General features: G+C 40.8%; 1 protein-coding gene across 8 annotated transcripts in view; it reads left to right on the top strand.

The window, feature by feature from the left end:
- Positions 1–23,825, top strand: part of RHBDD1 (rhomboid domain containing 1) — a 124,125-nt gene that overhangs the window by 6,251 nt on the left and 94,049 nt on the right. For 5 of the 8 annotated variants that reach the window (XM_082396287.1, XM_082396283.1, XM_082396286.1 and 2 more), the window contains exons 2-3: positions 17,057–17,564; positions 18,826–18,958. In XM_082396287.1, the coding sequence (XP_082252413.1) occupies positions 17,132–17,564; positions 18,826–18,958 (566 nt within the window). In that variant the 5' untranslated portion in view covers positions 17,057–17,131. The remainder of the gene's footprint in view (positions 1–17,056; positions 17,565–18,825; positions 18,959–23,825) is intronic. The other 3 variants (XM_082396284.1, XM_082396281.1, XM_082396282.1) reach the window with 1 other exon arrangement.

Below are 23,825 nucleotides of genomic sequence, written 5' to 3'. Positions count from 1 at the left end.
TTAAGCCTATAACCCTTTAAAAAGGAGGGAAAAATAAAAAATTTTGCCATCTGACATATAGAGTTTTTTTAATCCTAAAATGGAGGCTCATTAAATTCTCAAATGTAATGTTAATTTAAAGATAATGTTGACAAAAACTCTGGCTTGAGATTTTATTACAAAACTTATCTTAGTTAAAAAAATCGTTTCTATTTTCATGTGCCTTCCACACACCCCATCATACTGTTTTTTATTTTTTAAAAATGTATGTGTAATTGAATCACATGATGCAGTTTAAAAATGTAGGATCATAGCCCAGAAAAATGCTAATTGGTTACTAAGTTATAAAGACACTTTAAAGCTATTTAAAATTTTTAATCTTAAGCCTTATTTTAATTTATGTGTTGATGTGCATTAAAAACAGTATCATTTCCCAATTTATGATTTTATATATATAATCTCATTTAATCCTCACAACACCAAATATGGCTGCATTATCGCCTTGTACAGGTGAGGAACCAGTAGTTAAATAACTTTCCTAAGGTTACATGGCTGGCGTATTGTGGAGCTCTTACCAAAGACCATGACCTTAACTACTGTCCTGTACCGCAAACGTTAATATTGCTAGCCCTGTGTATCATTTTGACAAAAAGCACTGTGATGTTTCTTTTTCCAGAATCTGTCTGTTTACCCCAAGTTCCCTGACAACTTCTTTATGTTTGGAAACTGTTCAGATGTGTTGTGTTATCCATCATCTTGTGCTTCTGTTTGCTGTGAGTATGGCAATAGCTCTTATATTGCACAGTGTGCCCTGTGAAGCCTTTTGTCCTTTATGTCTTAGAGCAGTCTGACAGTCTCTCATGTTGAATTCAGCCAGGTTGCTTTTCATTTAACAAAGCTAAGTGTTGCTTTCTAGGTGAAAAATAATTAAATGCTTTTAAAGATGTATTTGATTAACAGGAGGCTGATCTGTGTAAATTAATTATAGCTGTAATGATGTCATAGCCTTGTCTTTTGTTATTAACCAGGTAATTGACGAGAAGTTTGGAAGCTTATTGTAACTGACAGCAGTTTGACCTTGTATGCAGTCTAGAAGTGAAACATGCACAATGCATGTAAATGCAGTTGGCTCACTGAGCTTCATGTGTTGTCAGAGCATCTGATCTTGGGTTCTTACTTCACTCTTCCCTTACTTCTTTGCTGAAATTGTTACTCTCGAACTGAATATTGTACTGATATCTCTTACTAAAAGCATCTGGCCAAACACAGATGTTGTCTGTGTCCTTGAATAACTATAATCAGACATGAAACCTTGGCACATTTAGGACATACAGTCAAGTAAACAAATGCCAAAATTAAATGAACCTTGGTTTTAAATTCCATGTGAAGGAAAGTAAAACAACTTTTGGTAGAGAAGACATAAAGGGAAAAATAGTGGGCCTATTTGCTAGGTTGAAAGAGAATTTTTCCCTTTTATTCTAATTTACCCAAGGAAGTTCAGAATATGTGGTGTTTAAATACTTGAGTGATGAGAGCCTCTAACTTGGGTGATCTTGGTTAAAGGATGGGATGGTAGGAATAAAGCACAGAGTGGATGTGGGATAACAATGGCTAACGAGCAGCAATCCCCGGGTGCAGGCTGTCCTCCCTCCCACGTGCTTTAGACTAGGGAAGCGTCAGCTCTGCCAGAAGTGACGTAGGCATTCCTAAAACCACCATACTATGCGAAATCACGCAATAAAAGCCATAGAGCTTATGGTGCAAAGGGTGTTAGGAGCAAAACACTCAAAAACGTTGTCAGTGGCACATTACAAAAAAAAAAGATAGGAACCTAATAAAATGGCAGCACGATTTTACACCTGTTAAATGATTAAGAAATGCAGAAGTACATAAGAAATATGGCACTTTACCTTCAAAAAGTCCTGAACTTTGCTTTCAGAAGCGATTGTCAAAAGGATTGCAGCTTGTGAATTATTGTCAAGTGGTGGAAGAAGGGTTATCTGGATTGGATGTCAAGTCATAATTGCAGATGTGGTTGGGTGTAACTCATAAAATACTCAGCGAACTGAGGTAGCTGGTAGATGTTTGAGGTGTGCAAATGTATACATTTGGTGAATTTCTATGCAGCTGACTTTAGTTGGGTGCAGTTTCCTGCCTTCACCTAGGGCTTCTTGCTGATGAAATTGTGTACAATCAGATGCAAAATTTGCATTGTGCTCAAATTGTTCCTTGATATATATTGATTGCATTTGAACAAATTTGCTTGTTTCAAAACAAGCACTATAGCAGAACTGACCAGCCTAATGAACTTAAACTTCCCTAAGCATATTTCACATATTTCCTGTCTCTTGTGCTAGCAGCACATGCATGCTATTTCCTCTCTTTAAAATACGTTTCCTCCTTTTATTTACTTTCTTTCAAAGTCTGGTGCAGGTGAGGAAGCTTCTCTGAGGTATTCTGTGAATTGAATTAACTTAACATTTTTTATATTGGCACATATTTGTACATTATTTGCCCATTTCCAGGTAGTGTCGGTTCTAGAAATGACTTAAGACAGAAGTTAGTAGTAAAGGGGGGAAAATTAGCAACCAGATGGCTGAGTAGCTCTCAGCAGAAGAAAGCATACGTGTTTATTAGGTGAAATTAAGTTTTTCTAGCGCTGATGGGATTTTGCACAAGGAACAGTAAGTCGGAACAGTGTTTTACAACAATATGAAAATGATTACTCTGTGGCAGTCCCTTGGGTGAGTGAGACTTATGTCAAGGCCTCAAATAATATGAAGGTGCATTTCTGCAAAAGTCATTCTTCAAAGGCAAAGTGACGTGGTCTGACCGTGCAGCATTTGGAGATTTGGCAAAACGCAGGGCTAAAAGTTGGGAAAGTGTTCCTTTATACCAGTAATTCTTAAAAGGTAGAAAAGATGTTTCTGCCTCTCTGTGGCTTCCTTCTCAGATTAAACCTTACCTTGCAGGATAGGGCCTGGGGGTGAAAGCATGCCAAGCAGGGCACACTTCACATCCCCCCGCCCCATCCCTTTCTTTCCAGAGTTCTTGCCAGGCAGATGCCTGATCCTGGTGGGAAAAAGTCAGAGAAGGCACAGGGGCTTTTGTTCCTCAGCTTCTCTATTTGTATAGAGTATATCCCCAAATGAGAAAAGTGACTTTGGATTATTTTTACTTTTTTCGTTTTTAATTTGATTTTAAAAACAGATTTTTGTTGTTGTTTTTTAAGCTATGACTGTGATAACAATTACCAAAAGAAGCTGGGTATTTGAACATTACTTTTTACTACTCTCTTAAATATAGATCTACAAGTTAAGTTGTATCAAGAAACAATTACATTTGGTAGAGTAAAAGTTTTATGTTCTGAGATTTTCTACATTTGAAATATTTCAAAATGCATATACATTTTGGTGTGTTTAATGGAAGTCACCAACTGCACTTTCTTAGGAAAGACAATTCTTTATGCTCAAGTAATGTCTTTCCTAATTCTTCTGGTGGTTGAAGTGTCATATCTCTTGTTAAAAGACCGTAGGAGTGACTTCCTGTTTCACCTCTGACATGTAAGGAGCTTGGAGGTCATCACCTCTGTCCTCACAACAAGAAGAACCCTGAACAAACTGAAAAATCAGTGACTTTTCTTAGATCCATCAGAGAATTGAGGTCACAGGGCAAACTGTCACACCCAAATCTGGAGATACAGGCTCATTTTGAGAATCACAGCCCAAGATTGTGCACACAGTGGCAGTGCCCAGTGATGAGTAACTCAAAGAGATGGCTAGAACTTGGGCTTATATAGCATCTTAACAAAAGAACAATGCTTTTTTTTTTTTGGCTGCGCTGGGTCTTCGTTGCTGCACGCAGGCTTTCTCTAGTTGTGGTGAGCGGGGGCTGCTCTTCATTGCAGTGCGTGGGCTTCTCATTGCGGTGGCTTCTCTTGTTTTGGAGCACGGGCTCTAGGCACATGGGCTTCAGCAGTTGTGGCACACAGGCTCAGTAGTTGTGGCTTGCAGGCTCTAGAGCACGGGCTCTAGAGCGCAGGCTCAGTAGTTATGGCGCATGGGCTTAGCTGCTCCATGGCATGTGGGATATTCCTGGACCAGGGCTCGAACCCGTGTCCCCTGCATTGGCAGGCAGATTCTTAACCATTGCGCCACCAGGGAAGCCCGAACAATACATGTTTAGAGACGTGACAAGGCAAAGGAAAAGGACTTTGAGTTTCTAGGGCAGCAAATGGTAGGAAGGCAAATAGGTGGGGGAACTAATGGAAGATTAGGGCTAGTTAGTAAAGTTTGTTGCGTAGATTTTTTTTGGAGCCAGTTGTAAGGTTGTCTCTGGTGATTAACTTTGGTCATACCTGGTAGAGTGGGGGAGGGGGGAACACCTTCACAAATTCATGTCCTGCTTTTAAGCAGATGAGGGGAAGCAGAGAGCTTTAGTTGTATCTGCTTTTTCTTAATTGCATTCAGCTCAAGATAATCCTTATGCCAAGTGGCATGTTTGGTGTTGCACATTCTGCTACTCTACAATCAGCTTAGCTGGAACTGAACCACTGACGGCAGTAACTCTTTGGAACACTTTAACAGTAGTTTTGACAAACTGCTGGAGTATGAGTGTAGGCTCTCTTGAGAGTTGAAAACTCACAGCTTTTCTGCAGACAGACCTGACTCACAACTTCATTTTAAGAACAAGGACTCTGGAGCCAGATTATCTTGGTTAAAATCCCCACTCATCTGTAAAATGAGGAAATAATACCTGCCTCATAAAGTCCAGAGGATTGAATGGGATATGCCAGATGACAAAACTAAAACGATTTAGTAATGAGTTTGATATCCTTTATTCAAAGGAAAGCAGTCCATAGATTGGGGGAGTAGAGCACCTCACAAGCAGTGGAGCATTCTTCCCAGGGGGTTCTGGGCCAGAGTGAGTTTTATAGAATGTTAGAAAAGGCAACGAAAAAAACAGGGTGTGGTTGGCTAGGGAGTGGGGGGGTTTCCTTTTGAGGCCAGCAGGTCCTGCTTTCCAGGGTAAGGTGAGCTGGCTGAAGCTGCGCTGGAGGATGGTGATTGGCGTTAGCTTTCCTGGACAGTGAGACGGTTCCCGTAAAGGCAGGCTGACTTAGGTTTAGACTTGCGACATGGGCTGGACCACTGGGACGGCCTTCATTCTGTGGGTCCTAGTATATGCATTAACTTTGTCAGGTAATGGCACACATGTAAAGTTTGAGAACAGTACTACCAAAGATGAACTAGTACTATATACGTGTGTAACTTTAGCCAATGATTTGACTTTTTTATTTCACCTGTATTGAGGAAAACTTTAAATCAGTAGCGAATGAGTATTTCTGTTTCATTAAAACAATAGCTGAGATATAATGTGTTTACTGTGTGCTTGGCATTATTCTAAGCACTTGGTGTTTTTTGTTTGTTTTTTTAAATTTATTTATTTTTTGGCTGTGTTGGGTCTTCGTTGCTGCGTGTGGGCTTTCTCTAGTTGCAGCGAGTAGGGGCTACTCTTTGTTGTGGTGCACGGACTTCTCATTGCCGTGGCTTCTCTTGTGGTGGAGCATGGACTCTAGGCACGCGGGCTTCAGTAGTTGTGGCTTGCAGGCTCTAGAGCACAGGCTCAGTAGTTGTGGCGCACGGGCTTAGTTGCTCCATGACGTGTGGGATCTTCCCAGACCAGGGCTCGAACCCGTGTCCCCTGCATTGGCAGGTTGATTCTTAACCACTGCGCCCCCAGGGAAGCCCCTCACTTGGTGTTTTAAGTCATTTAATCCCTACAAGAATTCTAGGATCAGATTTAGCTATTATTACTATTCCATTTTCATAGCAGGAAACTGAGGCTTAGGTTAAGTGACTTGCACAAGTTAACACAGCTCTTAACGCTAAAGCCAGTTATTGGGACTAGTTTAGACTCCAGAGTATGTGCTCTCAAACCCCAAGGTACCCTGAAAACACAGTTTGGTAGAGATGATAAAAGGCCTCTGGTGACATTCTGTTGGCACTGGTGGACAGTATATGTGGAAGGCACTGTGGAGGTTGGTGAGCAGTGACGTGGTCAGGGAACCCGACATTAAGGATGCAAGTCAGGAGCTGGGCTTTGAAGGTTGGGGAGAAATTGCATGGGTTGGGAGGACTAGGAGGGAGTGTGTCTCGGGTCAGGGAGTGATGCTGGCAGCGCTGTCAGGACCCTGCCCACATCCGCACGCCCTTAGTGTACGCTGATGGACTCCCAGCCTCCAGCCCCTGCAGTTCTTCACCTGCGTGTTTTCTCTGACCCCCTGAGGCCCACTTTTCCTGCTGTGGCAAGTCACAGGTGACAGGGAGTTAAGGCAGACCCCTAGCCCTTTGGCAGTTAATACTGAGGCATATCTAGGCTAGCTCCCAGAGTTCCCAGTGAGATTAAGCCTGTCTCCCATAGAGATAGCTCACTTGATAATGCATGCATTTTAGTGGCTCTCATTATTGCCAAAAGCAATACCTAACTTAAAATGTGTGGCTCTACCTTATCTCTTTGGTAAGATCTTATTTTTCATAAAAGGAAGCCTTTCTAAATGAAAAGTGTGAAATCATCACCATTTTAATCAGTTTTTTTCTCATGTTATTACTTAAAATAGTTCTAATTAAATTTTACACCATATAAGTAGAAGTTGAACTAAAAATGAAACATTGTTTCAGTCTTTTTTTAGTACTAAAAAAAATTCTCTTAAACTTGAGTTTACCCACCAAGAAGCAGTTTTGTGAAAGAAAACTAGCTGACATCTTGTTTAAGGGTTTCTACTGAGTTAAAAAGGATTGGCTGTGAACCAGAAGTTTGAACTATTTCCTGGTCTGCCTCTAGATCACAGCCTAGAATTTCAAAAGATTTTTATTTAACTCCTTATAGACAATCAAGGAATTTGTTATGTGCTGTGGAAGTGTGGACGTTCGCTTCTTGAGTGATGGGCAGGCAGGGCCATGGAGGCCTCTCAATGGTATAGACAGTAGCAGCAAGGCTTGCATTTGTGAGAGGCAGAAGGTTGAAGGGCTTGCTAGAGAAGCAGCACCGTCTGGTGGGAAGAGCTGGCTTGAGTCCTGATAGTCCAGTTTAAGAGCATTGTCATCTTGGGTTCTTTTTTTAATAAATTTATTTATTTATTTATTTATTTGTCTTTGGCTGTGTTGGGTCTTCGTTTCTATGCGAGGGCTTTCTCTAGTTGCGGCGAGCGGGGGCCACTCTTCATCGCGGTGCGCGGGCCTCTCACTATCGCGGCCTCTCTTGTTGCGGAGCACAGGCTCCAGACGCGCAGGCTCAGTAGCTGTGGCTCACGGGCCTAGTTGCTCCGCGGCATGTGGGATCTTCCCAGACCAGGGCTCGAACCCTTGTGCCCTGCATTGGCAGGCAGATTCTCAACCACTGTGCCACCAGGGAAGCCCATCTTGGGTTCTTTATATCAGAAAGAAATGGAATTTCTATCTCTCTTTGATGGTTTCACACCAAAATTGCTGAAAGGATTTCCATTAAATTGGGCAGTTATGTTTGGAATGGTCAGACTTAAAATAAAAGCTATGGGATGCATGTGAAATTCACTTTGGTGACCTCTGGTGGTGAGAGAGCCCCATGGGACTGCCCATCTGTGGAGATAGCCACACTTATTTAGCACCTTGGACAGAGAAGTTTAACATCCCCAGAAAGTCTCAGGTCTTCACTGAGCTCCTTCTTATCCAGACAGCTCTACAGAGCAGGCTTCAGAATGGCTAAAAGGAGAGTAAAGTGATTTTTTTGGTAAGTGCTGGGTAGACCAGCTAGTAGGTAACATGGAACTAACTTTGTCTTCACCAGATTGTGAGAATTAAGTGAAATGAAGCAAGTATACTTAACTACTTTGTAAACTATAAATAATTGTATAAATATTAGTTATTATTGGGAAAGGCATATAAATATTACAAGACTAAAGTATAGGCTGAAATGCTTGAAGTTGATCAGATGATGATTTTATTTCAGCTAATACCTATGAAGTCCTTATTATGTTTCAGGCATTCTTCTATGTGTTTTACATACACTATCTCATCAACAACTCTATGAGGCAGGTCTTATTATTGTTAGTGTCTGTTTTATAAGTGGGGAAACTTAGGTAAGCTTACATTGATTAAGAAATTGCCCAAGGTCATTCAGTTCCAAGCAGTTGAGCCAGGATTTGAACCCAAGCCATTAGGCTTTGAAGTCCGTTCTGTTAACTGTGATACTACTCAGTCTTACAATGATGAAGTACAGAAGGCTGATCTAGGTAAGAAAGCATGGTGGATTGGGGGTGGGGATAACATGATGAGATTGGATTTTAAGCAAACCAAGTCAGGCATTATATAAGTAAGACTGGGTGAAATGTGTCAGGTGATAAGGGTCTGACCTTTGGTTAGGTCTGCCACCACATAACATATGACCTTATTGATGGCTGCTTACTTGTCTGGAACATTCTTTAACTTCTTAGGTTGTTTTAGTGGTCTTAAATCCTAACTCCCTAGAGGTCAGGTATTTTGCCCTCCACGTGGATGGCATTGATACTTAAGACAGGCCTTGTAAAAGACAGTCGGACATTGTTCCACTAAGGTATGGGAAATTTTGTATTTGTTTTCATTTTGAGAGATGGTATATGAGGGGAAAAAAGGAAGGAGGAGCTCTTGTGTGTTAAAAGCTAGGTCTTGTGTGTTTAAGCTAGGTCTGGTAGCTTAAAATCAGAAAGATTTAGCCCATTGGTATTTGAGAGAGAATTTAATGGTTGTCTCTAGCTGGGTAAGACGATTTCTTATATGGTTATGATGATGGCGTCTATGAGGTTGGAGAACTGTTGTATAAATGGAGATCTCAGCAGCCTTCAAAAGGGGGAAGTGCTCTCAATTCCCAATTTCTTCTGGAACAGAGTCCAAGTTGTAGATATTTCCATGAATAGATACTGGAATGTAATTACTGAGTGTCACAATATTCATGAGGACTAGATTCCCATTAGCTTCTTAATATAATTTGATTCCGGTTTTCATTTTTTATTCATGAAGTCAGTTTTCATTCGATTGACCTCATTTCTTTGTATCTCTCTGCCTTTAATGTGAAATAAGAAAACAGAATCCTACGCTGATTCTCTTTGATTTTTATCATTAATGTAGCTCATGAAGCCATGTAACAGATTTCAATGGCCAGAAAAAATTTGTCATTTATGTGCAACTTGTCATTAAATGATGATGGTGCTCTGACACAGATTTCATACTGGACCCCCGGAGCTCCCCATTTACTAATCAACTCAGGTAGATGATGCATTCTGGTGAATTGAACAGAGTGCAGTGGTGTGAAGCCAGACCATCTGCTATTACATTTAATATTTAAATACTAAGTTTTAAAAGCATAATTCATGTTATTGATATAACTGTGTATTGCATTTAACAACTGTGATCACATTGAAGCTATGTAAGCTTTTTGAAATGCATTCATATATTTGAAAAGAGGAACAAATTACTTCACAAGCATTCAGTTAGTAAATTCTTGTTTTCCACTAAATGCAAATACATATTATACTGTACCATTTTCTTATTTTCAAAAATATCTTGAAAATCTGCATTTTGTAATTGGGTTTTCTTGGGGCCTAAGGAAGCTAATACCTTTTAGGAAAAATAAAATTGTGCTAAGATATGTTATTGGAAGAACAAAGGATTTTATTACTGTGCTAAACTAAAGCGTTCTCATCTATTGGCCCTATAGTAACAGGTGGTGAAAACAGTCTCTTATGTTTGGATTAGAAAAGCCATGAATGAAAAGATTCCTGAGAGAGTTATGGGAGTGAGAAGAAATGATCCGGTTCATTTCATTCCTAAAGAAGGTAGACTGTACTAAAACAGTAAGAGAGAGAAAAAAATGCATCTAGTTGTTTTGTGAATATTTTGCCCAAGTCAATGTGGTATTTATGATGCTCTAATTTGTTGTTCAGCTCTTGTAATTTAAAAAGCAGAGGAAGTTTTCATGTTTAGCATATCCAATCTGCTTTTTCCATAGCTTTTTTGCTTTGTTTGAAGCGATAAATCATATTAACCCTCTGCGTCTTTCAAAAAGATTTTACAGGGTTTAGAGTCAAATGTGTTGGCCTAAGCCCTGCCCTTGCTACTGGAGTACATTCACATTCACTTTTAACCCATCACACTGCAGGGGGATGGTAGTGCTAAAATCCTGGCGGTTTAACCTGGGTGATTTCTTCATGGTTTCATCTTTCTTTCTGAAGCTTTCTTCTGAAGAGCTTGTTAAACTATTTCTTGGAAGGGGATGGCATGGGGGGAGGTTGGGAGAAGGGACATGTTTGTCTTTATGGTTACGTGTACCTATGAACATGCATATTTATATTTTAAGCACTGAAAATTTAAGCATTTGCTCAACATCATTAGTCACTAGGGAAATGCAAATCAGTACCGCTTCACACCCATTAAGATGTTTATAATAAAAAAGATGGATAAAAGCAAGTATGGTTGAGTTTTTGAGTATGGAGAAATTGAAACCCTCATATACTGCTGAAGGGAATGAAAAATGGACAAAAATTTGGAAAACAGTTTAGTAGTTCCTCACAAAGTTAAGCATAGAGTTACCGTATGACCCAGCAGTTCTATTCCTAGGTATATGTCCAAGAGAACTGAAAACATATGCTTCTACAAAGAAATTGTACATGAATGTTCATAGCAGCATTATTCATTATAGCCAAAAAAGTGGGAACAACCCAAGTGTCCATCAACTGATAAATGGATAAAAACACAGTGTGGTGTATCTATATAATAAAATATTATCAGACCATAAAAAGGAACTAAGTACGGATACTTCCTACAATGTGGATGAACCTTGAAAAACAGTATTAAGTGAATGAAGCCAGACACAAAAGGCCACATATTGTATGATTCCATTTAGATGAAATGTTCAGAATAGGCAAATTCGTTGAGATGAAAAGTAGATTGGTGGTTGCCAGGCATTGGGTGGGATGGGGAGATAAGTGGGGAGAGTTTCATTTGGGGGTAATGAAAATGTTCTGGAATTAGATGGTGGTGCTGATTGTGTAGCCTTGTGAATATACAAAAACCACCAAATTGTGTAGTTTAAGACAGTGAGTTTTATGGTGTGTGAATTATATCTCAATTTTAAAAAATCAATGCTTAAGCATCTGGAAAGTCAGGCATTAGCAAAATATTCAACCTGAGTGATAGCAGGCCTCTGATAAATACTTGCCAAGTGACTTGAACAAACCTACATTCTCCTCTATGATTCTTTTTTTTAAGAGAATATGCTTAAAATATATGGAACCTAAATGAAATTTTCCAAAGGCATGAAAATAGTAATAATGACATGTCAGTAATCTACCTCATATAAGTATTGATAAACCTTTTCTTGATTCTTAACTAAAAATCTCACACAATTTTAAAAGATCTCAATGAATAATTTTAAGATTTGTTGCACTTTTAGTGACCTGGAAGGCTGTTTTCAGAAAAGCGTTCGATTACTCCTATTAAGACTGTAGTTTCTTTCTTTCATGTGAAATTAATTTGGTTACTGTCAGAGGCCAGACTGGGGATATAATTTATAACTGGTACATATTCTTGCAGTTTAATGGCCTGAGTTCTTCTTGAACATTTAAACTGAAAATTGATATATAATGTCACCATGGTAAATGATAATGATGAAATATTTCCTGCTTTGTAAGTAGAACTGAGAATCATCATAGTAAGTTTCTTTTCCCTTTTGGTAAAATTCCTTTCTCTACCCCGTGAGACACGTTGATTTCCCAAGTTATGAATTCAGTTTCTTTTGTTTGTTCTAGCCACTTAGTTTTTCTTATTACAACCTGTTTAATTTTTAATTTCTCATTAAAAGTAAATATGGCAAAAAAAAAAAAAGTAAATATGGCTAATTTTCCTATCCATATTTCAAGAGGTCTTCCATTTCTCTCTGTCACAACCTTGATATAGCACTGTCTGGTGTGTATTACTACATAATTAAAATGCCATGTTGTTTTTGTTTCATTTTGTTTTGGTTTTTTTCCTCATAAACAGAGCACTTCCAGGACAAGGTAACTGTTTAACAAACCACTACAGTACGAATTTAAAGAAGTTTGGTTTCTTACTTTTTCTCATCACCCTGCCCCTCCCTCTGTTTTACTTGCTCTCTCCACGTTTTCAGTAAAGATTTGGTAAAGATTTTAACCGACAGCCAGATCTTCTAGGTAGTTCTAATCCTTGTGGCTCGCACTGGAGGTAGCACTGAAACTTGTAAATTGTCGTGAACCTTGTAATGTTCATGGAACCTACTGACACCGGAGTGACAACGCCGTGGAAGCTCTTATCAACAGAGCCCTTGCGGAAGTAGAAGTCAAAACAGCTGTCCGGTCAGGGTTAAAATGCCATGTTTTTTTAATCAAATAGTTCTGGCAAAGCAACCTATTAATACGTTTTAAATGGATCAGCGGTTTATTCCTGTAAAGTTGAGATAAATGTCACCACACTCTTCTGGAACTAACCGATAAGTGGTATAATATGTACAGTGCTATGGGGAAGGTGGCTGCAATTGTAGGAAAAATGCTTAGGGATGAATGTATCATAGACCTTTTCAGTCAGTCTTGTTTATTTTATAATGTAGATACATTTAACATGCTCATCTTGAGTCACTGGACAAACACTTATTAAGCACTGACTGTATACGAGTCACTGTGCTAGGCCTCTGGGTATTCAGTGGTGATCAAAATAGATAGTTCTGCCCTCAGCACTTATGCTATAATCGTGGAGCTCCCGGTGTGGGAGCACCCGGGTGGTTGGATCATAGTGATCAAAGGCAGAGACCAGTGTGAGGTGAGTCCAGAGGGGTAGGCAGGACAGTGGTAATCACGAGTGTGTAGTTACGGTCAAGAGTTTGGACTTCATTCCAACTGTAACGATAAGCCATTGAAGGCTTACTGCAGGGGAATCCAACTTTAGTTTTATAAAAATTACCCGGAGCAGTAGTGAATAATGGTTGTTGGGTATAAGAGGAGAAGCAGAGTTTGTTGTAATCCAGGCAAGTTACAATGGTGGCTTAGACTAGAGTAGTGGCTCTAGAGCTAGAAAGAGGTAGATGATACAGATGGTTTGGAAGAGTTCGCAAAGTGTGGTGGATGGGATTTGGGGGAAGCAGAGTGAAGAGGGAGAAGGATGTGTCAAGGATGTTGTCTGTATCTCCAACCTGAACAACTGGGTAGCTGGAGATTCTGTGTCCTGAGATCTGGCACATGGGAGGAGGGGTGGACTTGGAAGGGACTGTCCAGTGTTCAGTTTGGGGCATGTTGAGTGTGAGGGGGAGGATATGTGTATAAGGTGGGGGTGGGGGGGTGGGGATGGAGTGCAAGGACCAGCCTGCCCTTCCTTGCACCGGTGTAACTGGTTATGGGCTGAGTACAGGTTAGAATAAACAAGTCACTTTCAAAACCAAACACATTGCTCTGGTTTCCAGCTTATGAATCATGCCTCTATGTTCTCTGCTACAGCTCAGCTCTCTAAAAATATCTATGTAATTATGGGCAGGATGAAACAATATTCATCTTACAGTAAGATGTGTGCCTGCCTGGCCCACAAGGTCAGGTTACAGATTTGATCTCCACATGAACCAGTTAGATTTTCTGTTATCTTGTTACAAACAGGCTACATCCCTCACCTTGGATGGCTGACTTGATTACTTATTAGGAAGGAAACTGGGCCATAGAGCTGGTTTGAAATAGTGTCGATTTATCTTCGCTACTTAAAACTGCGGTCTAGTGGCCTTTTGCAAAACAGAGCCCAACATATATTATGCACTTCTCACGTTGGTTATGGCTCTATCTGCCTTTACATTAAGCATACCACATCATTTTATTCATCTTGTGATTTTCTGCAGCCAGTATTTTTATTTCCTTCAACAAATAGAAATGATAGACATGGGCCATTTAGGGGCCGGGATTGCAAGTGTTTGGGTCTTTGCTGTACCTCTAATGCCTGGCACAGGGACTGGCATGCATTTGGCACTTGATATTTATTTTAAAAACTGAGTGATTGAGGAATGGCTGAATAGTCATTCTGTAAGAAGGAGGGCTAATTCAGTTTTGGGAAATCAAGAGATCAGGTGGACTATATTCTTCCTACAAGGTTATGTCCCTGAAATCTGAGAAGTCAAAGCTGTAAAATATAAATTTGGGAACCATCCTGATAAAAAGAATTATAGAAACCATGAGAGTGGAATTCCATAAGTGTATGCAAAATAGTGTAGAATAAGAGTAGAGCGAAACTGAAAAGCAGAGGAAGGGGAGTTGGGAGGAGGCAGGAACCTGCGGGAGAGCACAGCGTCCCAGGGAAGAAGGAGCAGTCAGCAGTGGGGAGATAGAGCCCAGAGGTGAGAAGGGATGCGAACGAAAAGGGGCCTTTGGGTTTGGGCAGAAGTCAAGCAAGTTAATGTGAGCCTGGGTGCACAGTGTGAGACAAGCTTGGGGAAATTCCACTGTCCTTTTGTTTATACTCTCCACCACTAATGATTCCAGTCAAGAGGGGACTTTTTCTTAAGCAAAGACATAATTATTTTTGATTTTCTGCTGTGTATAGCCTGGCATCATAGGACACTGTACTGATATTGAAGGGTTTATTTTGTGATTTCTTATAAGCTGGTTACTTAATGATCAGGACCATATTTTTCCATTGCTCCTGTTACAGGTAATGATGTTTGATATATATAATTATCTAGGGGAATTGAAAACATGTCACAGTAGTTGGAGATCTGAAAATCAACCTGAACATCAATATGAAAAATATAGACTATTTCTCCAAAATTATCTGGAAGCTTTTCAGTTGAAATTTTATTAAATTCTCTAGTTCATGAGAGTGCTACAAAGCTATAATAATAAGCCCTGGCAATAAAGAAACTTGGGGTTGTGCTAATAATGGGGGTACACCCATAACACATACATATATATAATTTTTTCTTGGGCGTTTCTTTTGGGTGTGAAGTTGGTAAGAATCCCTGTGTGGAGAGGGATGGGGGGAGTACATTTGAGTCTCATTATTAGGATGCTACCATTGCAAAGACTTTTTCTCCTAAGTGAGATTACTTTATAGTAATGAAAAAAGTAGCTACCATTTATTCAGTACCTACTTTGTTCCAGACATGTAACAGTAATCCTGAGAAGGAGGTATTATTTCTAATTTAAAGTGAAGAAATTGAAGTTTAAGTAATTTACCATAGATCTCAGGGCTAGTAAGTAGGAATCTAGCCGTTTTTTACTCTAAAGCCCATGCACTTTCCAATGTGCTGTCTGAATGAGAACCTTTAGGGTATCAGAGTGCGTTAAATATTTGATTGGAGCCAAGATAGCTCCACAGGGAAATCAGAAAACCATTAGATGAGAACTTTTTCAGCATCCTGTCCCCTAATCTGCCTATTTACCCATATCTGCACCTGAAATTCTTCTTCTTCCTTCCTGTTATGATGGACAAGGCTATTCCCTCTAAGGACTTGATTCTTTTTATCTTTTGCATCTTTAGTCTGTGTCTCTTTCTTTACTAGCTTCTTCCCATAAGCATAACCTAGACCTTTTCTGAAGCAAATACCTTCTGTATTGGTTAGTAATTGCTGTATAACAAACCACTCCAAAATTTGGTGAAGTTAATTTAAAATATCATTTATTTAGCTCACTGTTCTGTAGGTCAACAAATTAGTCTGGGCTCAGCTGGATTTACTTATGCATCTGTGGTCAGCTGCTGGTCAGCTAGACCGCTTTGCTTCTGAGGCATTAGCTGGTCAGTGGCCAGGGCCATCTGGGTGACTAGAGCATGTGTCTTCCATCATCCAGTAGGCCAGCCCGGACTTGTCCACATGGTTGCCTGCGAGGGTTTCAAGAGAGAGCAGAAGCCTGCAAATCATCTTGAGGCCTAGATTCGGAACTAGTGTCGCGTGCTTTTCATTCTGTCAACCAAAGCAGGTCACAAGGCCAGCGCAAGGCATGGAGAAGTAGACCCGTGAACATGGCACTCTTCCTCGTGGGTAAATCCAGTCCACCCTTCAAGACCACCTCAGCCTGAGTTGTGTGCCTTGGGTCTGGGCTTCCTCTGTCCCTGCATTTAGAACATTGTGTGGCAGTTGTTGGTTTACTTCTTAGTAGAAAATGAGCTCCTTAAAGACAGCGACTGTGTTTTAATCCAGGATTTGGCTCATAGTAGGTAACTTTTAAAAGTGGAAATTTTTCTGAAAATAAAGCAGTCTAGCAGTTGACATCTGGCAATATGGAACAGAAGATAATATATGCTTGCATTTTAAGACTTGCTTGCTAATGTTGAAGAACTTTGGAGCAGACTCTATCTAATATATCAAAATCAAAATTTTTTTAAATTAATTAATTTATTTAATTTATTTATTTTTGGCTGCATTGGGTCTTCGTTGCTGTGCGCAGGCTTTCTCTAGTTGCAGCGAGCGGGGGCTACTCTTCGTTGTGGTGCGCGGGCTTCTCATTGCGGTGGCTTCTCTTGTTGTGGAGCACGGGCTCTTGGCACGCGGTCTCAGTAGTTGTGGCGCACGGGCTTAGTTGCTCCGTGGCATGTGGGATCTTCCCACGCCAGGGATCGAACCCGTGTCCCCTGCATTGGCAGGCGGATTCTTAACCACTGCGCCACCAGGGAAGCCCAAATATTTCTTTAAAAAAGTGAAGGGGGTGAAGAATTCTCTCCAGCATTCTGAGAAGGAATAATTATTAAATATTTGTGCACTGTCTTTGTATGTTTTTTTGTTAGGTTATAAGTTTGTTTATAAGGAAGACAAGTTATATTTTCCTGGCATATTTGTCAGAAAAAGCATACCCATCCATTAAGTGGTCCACTGGGATCTGGGATGACATTTCTCATTTAGGATGTAAAATGAGGAGGGACATTAGCCAGTGTCCTGGGCGTTACTCTGGAAGACACAGAAAATAATGCTTCTGTTAGATGGGAGGTGAGATATACATAATGTAAGCCCATCTTTAAGTGAGGACGTCTTGTCACTGTCCTAATTCTTAATTGATGGATTTTCATGTACATTTTATTTTACATCTTAGGCTCAGCTGCCTCTGTATCTTCCCAGATTCCTCGCGTCTGACCACATTTTCCCGTCACAGGCTTGATATCTAACCATGCAGCGGAGGTCAAGAGGAATTAATATCGGGCTGCTTCTGCTCCTTTCTCAAATCTTCCACGTTGGGATCAGCAATATTCCACCTGTCACCCTAGCAACTTTGGCACTCAACATCTGGTTCTTCTTGAATCCTCTGAAGCCGCTGCTTAGCTCCTGCCTTAGCGTGGAGAAGTGTTACCAGCAAAAAGACTGGCAGCGCTTACTGCTTTCCCCTCTTCACCATGTGGATGATTGGCACTTGTATTTCAATATGGCATCCATGCTCTGGAAAGGAATTCATCTGGAAGGAAGACTAGGAAGTAGATGGTTTGCCTACGTCATCACCACGTTCTCCCTACTCACTGGGGTGGTGTACCTCTTCTTGGAATTTGCTCTGGCAGAACTTATGGATGAACCTGACTTCAGAAGGAACTGTGCTGTAGGTTTCTCAGGTAAGGCAGATGCATTTCTAAGGTAGCCTGCATGAAAACAGTAAGGGAGGTGCAGCTGTTGTCATTTTTTGAAGCAGGGGTCCCAGTTGGTGAGGGAACTGAATTCTGAGTGGCTAAGCGCTGCTGGGGCTCAGATTTTGGTGAATAGGCTGATTGGAGCACAGGAGAGACATAGATTTTGCTATTTCCCATTATGCCGCATCATTCACTCTTGGACAGTTGAGACTAGGGTCTGCCCAAAGGTAGTTTTGTAGGAGATGTGGTCCTGGAAATATGCACTGGCTCCATTATGGTGGGACGAGGGAGAGAGGCATTGGTGTACTTGTGGGAGTTCCCTAAAAAGATGGGTATGCATCTCAATAACGCCATTAAAATAAATGCACCACACCCTACAATGGCATGCTCACTGTGTTTTCAGAGCCATGATAGTCTTTATACATAATTCATGCTGTTTAATTAATGTAACAGGTCCTTAGGGAGGTGGCCTTGTCTTGATTTTGTAGATGAGGAAGCTAAGGCCCAGAGAAGTCAGGTAACTTGCTCAAGGTTACACACCTCATAAGTGATGGAGCTGGGATTTGAACCCAGTCTTCATGACTTTAAACACGTATTACGTTGCCTCTCACTGTCCCCCTCACTAGTTCTTTTTTTACATTTTTCTCATAGGACTAAATTGCCATCAGGACTTAAAATAGGTATTCTAAAAATTATCATGTGAAGGGTAGGAGGGAAATAGTCCTGAAACCAAAGGAGATCAAACCCTTCCCTCTATTTTCCCTGCCGTCCTTACCCCTTCCCTCTAAGATGCATCCTCATGCATCTGATTGTGTGAGAAGAAAGGAAATAAGCCCTGCCTTCAATATGTCTTTCCATAGGAGTTAGAAAAATGCACATTAATAATATTTTTTTAATTGAGTTAAAAATCACATAAAATGAACGATTTTGAAGTTTACAGTTCAGTGGCATTTAGTATTGCACCATTGCGGGTGTCTTATTCCCATTTTATGTGTTATATATTTAGTAGCATACTCAAAGTCAGTATGAACTTCCGTGTTAAGAAACATCAAAGGAATGATTGCCTTGAAGACTGTCTTTCTACCGAATGCTGGGTTGACTTGTTGTAAGGAATAGAGTATGTTTCGAAGCAAAAAGTTGGATGTAATGGAATAATAATTTTCACTTTCAGTTAGTTTTCTTTGTAAATGTTGATCATCTCCACATTTGGATTGTTGATATTTGTATGCTCTTTATCCTCTTTTAGGAGTTTTGTTTGCTTTGAAAGTTCTTAACAACCATTATTGCCCTGGAGGCTTTGTCAACGTTTTGGGCTTTCCTGTACCCAACAAATTTGCTTGTTGGGCAGAACTTTTGGCTATTCATTTCATCTCGCCAGGGTAAGTGTTTGCTCTTAGAGAATACAAATGAAGAACCTGATATTCCATAGAGAAAGAATTATAGTCATAATGAGGTAATCAATTGTCTTTTACAGTGAAATTTGTTCTTTAACTGTAAGGACAGAATCCAGCTTAATGGTTTTAATGTCAGATATTCCTGTGTTTGAATCTCGTCAGCTACTGAGCTGAGTGATTTTGATGTATTTGTCTTATCTGAGTTTCCATTTTCTCACCTTTTAAGTTGAACCTGATACACAGATTTGGAGATTTATATTAACCAGCCTGTCAATTAATTAATTCTAATAACAATAATCCAAAGAGGCACACAGAAACCACATAATTAGAAAGATACAAAATCAAAAGGTATGTTGGTCCAATGCTTTTAAGCCATTTTAGTTGTGAATTTTCTTGGTGGTAGACTCTTTAAACAAAAGACTTTCCTCACAATTTTGATATAGAAAATGGATCAACTCTGAACTGTTTTGGGTGGAGAGGAAGCATAGGGCTCCTCTCCCTTTGCCTTACCCCTGTGTCACTGGCTGCCTTAGAGGCACCTCCGCAGAACCCTAGAGCTCCAGGGAACACAGTTTGGGAATCACTGATGTCTGCGAATTTCCTTTACAGACGAGGACAAGGAAATTCAGAAGGTTTAGGGACTCATCAAGCAGTGTCGTGGTAGACACTAGACTAGTTAGGATTCAGGCCTCTGGACTCCTGGCCTGGGTGTTCTCGGGGGGGATGGGGGTGAGATGGGGCGTGCTTTTCCGCTTTGGTTCTTTTCTCTACTTTCTGTTCAGAAAAAAAGAGAGTGAATTGTGTTATTTTCCCACCTCTTCCACCAGCTGCACTTCTCTTAATCTGTATAATGCACCTGGAAGCCCATGGTTTGCTCATTTATTTTTACTTCGGGGACCTGAACGCTGTTTGGAGAAGGGGGAGATTCAGGAAGATTCAGAAAGAAGTAAGGAGGGTATTTTTTTGCTGCTGTTCTTTTCAGACAGGAGCTTTTTTTCTCAGCTTTCGATTTGTGTGACCGCGTTGGGTGTCGTACTTTATTTGAGAGTATTCTCCTTGGGCTGTGTGTCAGCCCAGTAACCTTGAGTCCTTCTTTAATGCTAATTTCCCATCGTGGGCAGCCATTGCCAGCTGGTCTGTAAAAGGCAGTGATGTGGCCACTGAACACCACTCATTTGCAACTGTATTGTTATCTTGTGACAGTTCCACGAAGAAAGCCTAACAAAATCTTCAAAGTTTTCTTTGAAAAAGGGTCCAGTAATGTCTGTCCCTTATCTGAACAGCCCTCTCTATACCTTGTCACTCACAGCTCCCTGACTTGCTTGATGTGACTTGGTTTTCTGTGTAGACCAGAGACTCTTGTGTGTGAGGGCAACACCCAACATTCATATGAAAATCACTCTCTCTGGTACTTGAACTTTTATTCTATAATGAATCCATTGAACAGCAGTGCCTTTAATAGTCTCATGCAACTATTTCTGAAGACTCCATCGTGCATTTTATTTTTTGGGGGCCCCCCACCCTTTACATAGAAAAAGGATGGTTGCATTTTTATGTAATATGCTTATTCTGCGTGGAGGGACCTGATATTCTGAGCTTGGGAATTAAATGGAATTTCCTTTGAAGTTTGAAAGACTAAATCTTTTGGTTTTTAAGATTTGACTACTTTGAATGATAAACTTCTGATATCCAGGCATCTACTTATGCATGTGTCCGTTAAAGACGGAGCTGAACACTGGTCCAGGAAACCTAAGAGGGGCGTGCTTTTTGAGATGGATCTTGGAAGAATGGGGGGAACCAGAGCTCTCTCCGCTCTGCATTGTTATCCTCCTGGTGGTTGTCAATTAGAGTTTTCATTGGGAAAACACTGTAAATCTTTACAACAAAGCCTGCTTTATCGACGGACTTAATGAGCTGCCCTTTGGGAGAAAAAAAAACCTGCCAAGCAAACATTTGGTGGACCTCTGTGTTTTATGAAAGCCACAGAATTAGTAATTTCCCCAGTTAGGGAGTTTTATGGAGGGAAGCCACTCCAAACAGCCAGCCGTTCGTTCAGCCAGCACTGTGAGAGGTATGGACTTGACCAGCAGAGTGAAGTAATCGCACTCCTTTGCTGGGGCTTTTGCTTTCACAGTTCTCGTGTGTCCCTTGTTTCAGTGACGTCTTTGCCTCACATGGTCTTTTACTTTCCCTGCATGTCGTGGGGCCCTGGTAGGTGGTTGTGTTTAAAGAAGTGACCCTGCTCCCGAGGTGGCACAGTGGGGAGGTGATTCCGAAATTCTCATTTTCACCTTAAAGCTCAAATTTTATCATTGACAATAAATATCACTAGGTGTTGTTTTTGAAGGCTCACATTGTTCATTTTTGAGAAAACGTGTGCCATTTTCCATTTATTTAACCATGGTCTGTCAGTTTTTCTTTCAAGCAGGCATGGCGGGGGAGGGTCCACGAAAAGTGGCCAGTTCATCTCACAGCTCAAACGAGCACACTAGTGCTTCGTCTGGAGACAAGCATCTCACTTGGGTATGGAGTTGAGGTGCTTTATGCAAATTTCCCGTTTTGTATACAGCATATGAAAAAGATGTATACTACTATTGATATTTTAAACATTAAAATTTTACTGTTTATCAAGATATTCTTAAGTAGAACTTTCTTTTTTCTTTTTAAATGTGAATGTGTGGCTGTGAAAAATACAGCGACTACTGGTACTGTTTGGAGTCACCGCCTTGATTCGTTTGATTCGAGCAGCCAAGGCACAAGCAGTTGGACCCACCGTTGCTTTTATACCACTGGTGCAATCGTCAACACATGGAAAAGGGCACATGATACCTCAGTATTATTATGAAAATAGTTCTGACTTCATGAACTGCTGGAAGGGCCTCTGGGACCTCCAGTGGCCCATGGAGCACACTTTGAGAATCGCTGCTCCCAGCTCTCATGCTGCCTCTCTGGCACTACTCTTGACCGTTTCTTAGCTTGTATGCAAGGAAAGATGGGGAGCTTCATGCAGTCAGGGATGGCAGAGAAAGGGAAGCAGTGAAGTATGTGAGAACATATATTGTATAACCACTGAAATTGCTAATTAACAGTTGCTAATTAGCATGAACTGTTAACACTTTGTCTGAAGGAGAATGGCCACTTGTCACTCTCATTACAGGGACTGACTATAAGATCTGCCTGTGTTCCACGCAGGACAGAATTCCTTAGATGCAGGGAACTCCTGTCCTACTTTCAGTTCTCTCCTTGCGTCTGCTTACATTTTGTGCTAAGGTGCTTCTGGCATATTCATCTAAAATGCAACATACAGTTCTTTCTTCCCCAGTAGTACTGAGATAGGGAATATAAAAGGAAAGTGCATTCGGCTGGCATACACTGTGTTTGACTGTCAGTTGACACCCCTATGGATCTAGCTACGTAGTAGTCTACTGGATTTTTGCCTTGGGAATTAGAACTGAGGTTGGGGAATAACAATTTGGAAGATGACGATAACACCATCTCCTGTCCCACATGTTCTTTTAGAACTTTGCCACTCTACCTAGAGGTGGGGTCCGGTGCATCTCCCCCTGAATTGGGTGGATTTGTGACTCAGTGTAATCAGTAGATGGCAGCAAAAGTGCCATGTTAATTCTGAGGCAAGAAGTTTCTTGCCTTGTGAGCTGAAACACTTGCCCGTGGAGCCCATGTTCCCTGATTCCACCATGCTACGAGGAAGTGGCGCATGACAGGTGAGTGAGTGGCCGTTAGATACAGCCATGAGTCCCCTCAGCCTCAACATTGTGGAGCAGAGACCCATCACCCCTGTGCTTTCTGAATTCCTGACCCACAGAATCTGTGAGTGGAAGAAAACAAGTGTTGTTTTATGTCACTACGTTCATTTGGGGAGATTTGTTCTACGTAATGTCAACGAGTTGAATGAAGAAAAAGGGAGGGAAACTAGAATGAAAAGCAGAGGAGTACAAAGGGCAGTGTTTGTGCAGTGGGGGGAGAGCGGAGGGAAAGCGGAAGGGAGCCGAGGATGGAGGCCTGGGGAGGAATCCATGCTGAGATGCTGTGGTACCGCGAGTCATAACATCACCACCCATCGAGTAGCAGGGCTTTAAAGCAGTGGTTGGCAACTGTGGGTTCTAATCCTTTAAAACGTTCTGAAATCAATGTAGTGGGTCACAACCAGCGTTTGAAAGAAAGAGAGAGAGGGAGGGAGGGAGGGGAGGAGGGAGGAAGGAAGGAAGGAAGGAAGGAAGAGGGGAGTGGGAGGGAGGGAAGGAAAGAGAAAGATGGATTAGTGTTGAATGTGGTAAGGGTATTATTTCAAGGAACTTTTGTTTTAGCTATATGTGTGTGTGCTATATTTCTAAAAATGTATTTTTATTGTGGGACACAGTACAAAAATTTTGGGAGGTGCTGCTTTAAAGCAGCTACTAGTTGCTTAAACTAGAGTTAAATACATTTATGGGATCAGAGACATTTATTGCCTTCAGCGAAAGAGGGTTAGATTGCCAGGTCTTTGGTGGCAATGAGACGAACAGGCTGTGACTCCAGATTTCTACTAATTCATTGTCTTTCATTAGAATACGTGTTAGTTTACAAGGCTTATCAATGACCGAGTGAGCTCTCAAGATAGCTGTCTGTATATTGGAGATGTATGCTAACAGATTTAGACTTCACCTAAACCAGAAATGCTAGTAACGGTTGTTCAGTTATAAACAAAGTTATTCGTAAAAATCCTTTGAGAATTCAAGAGAAAGGGGTTATCTAGAGCAAAGGAGACAATGAAGTGTAAAAGTTAACACATTTTCGCAAAAAGTATAATATTCCTCTCCAAGCCTTTTAAATGTAGACCTATTCAATAACT

Source organism: Balaenoptera borealis (assembly GCF_965194805.1).
Source record: "Balaenoptera borealis genome assembly, chromosome: 6".
Taxonomy (NCBI): domain Eukaryota; kingdom Metazoa; phylum Chordata; class Mammalia; order Artiodactyla; family Balaenopteridae; genus Balaenoptera; species Balaenoptera borealis.
The sequence above is the reverse complement of the archived record's forward strand: the minus strand, read 5'-3'. Positions and strand labels throughout refer to the sequence as shown.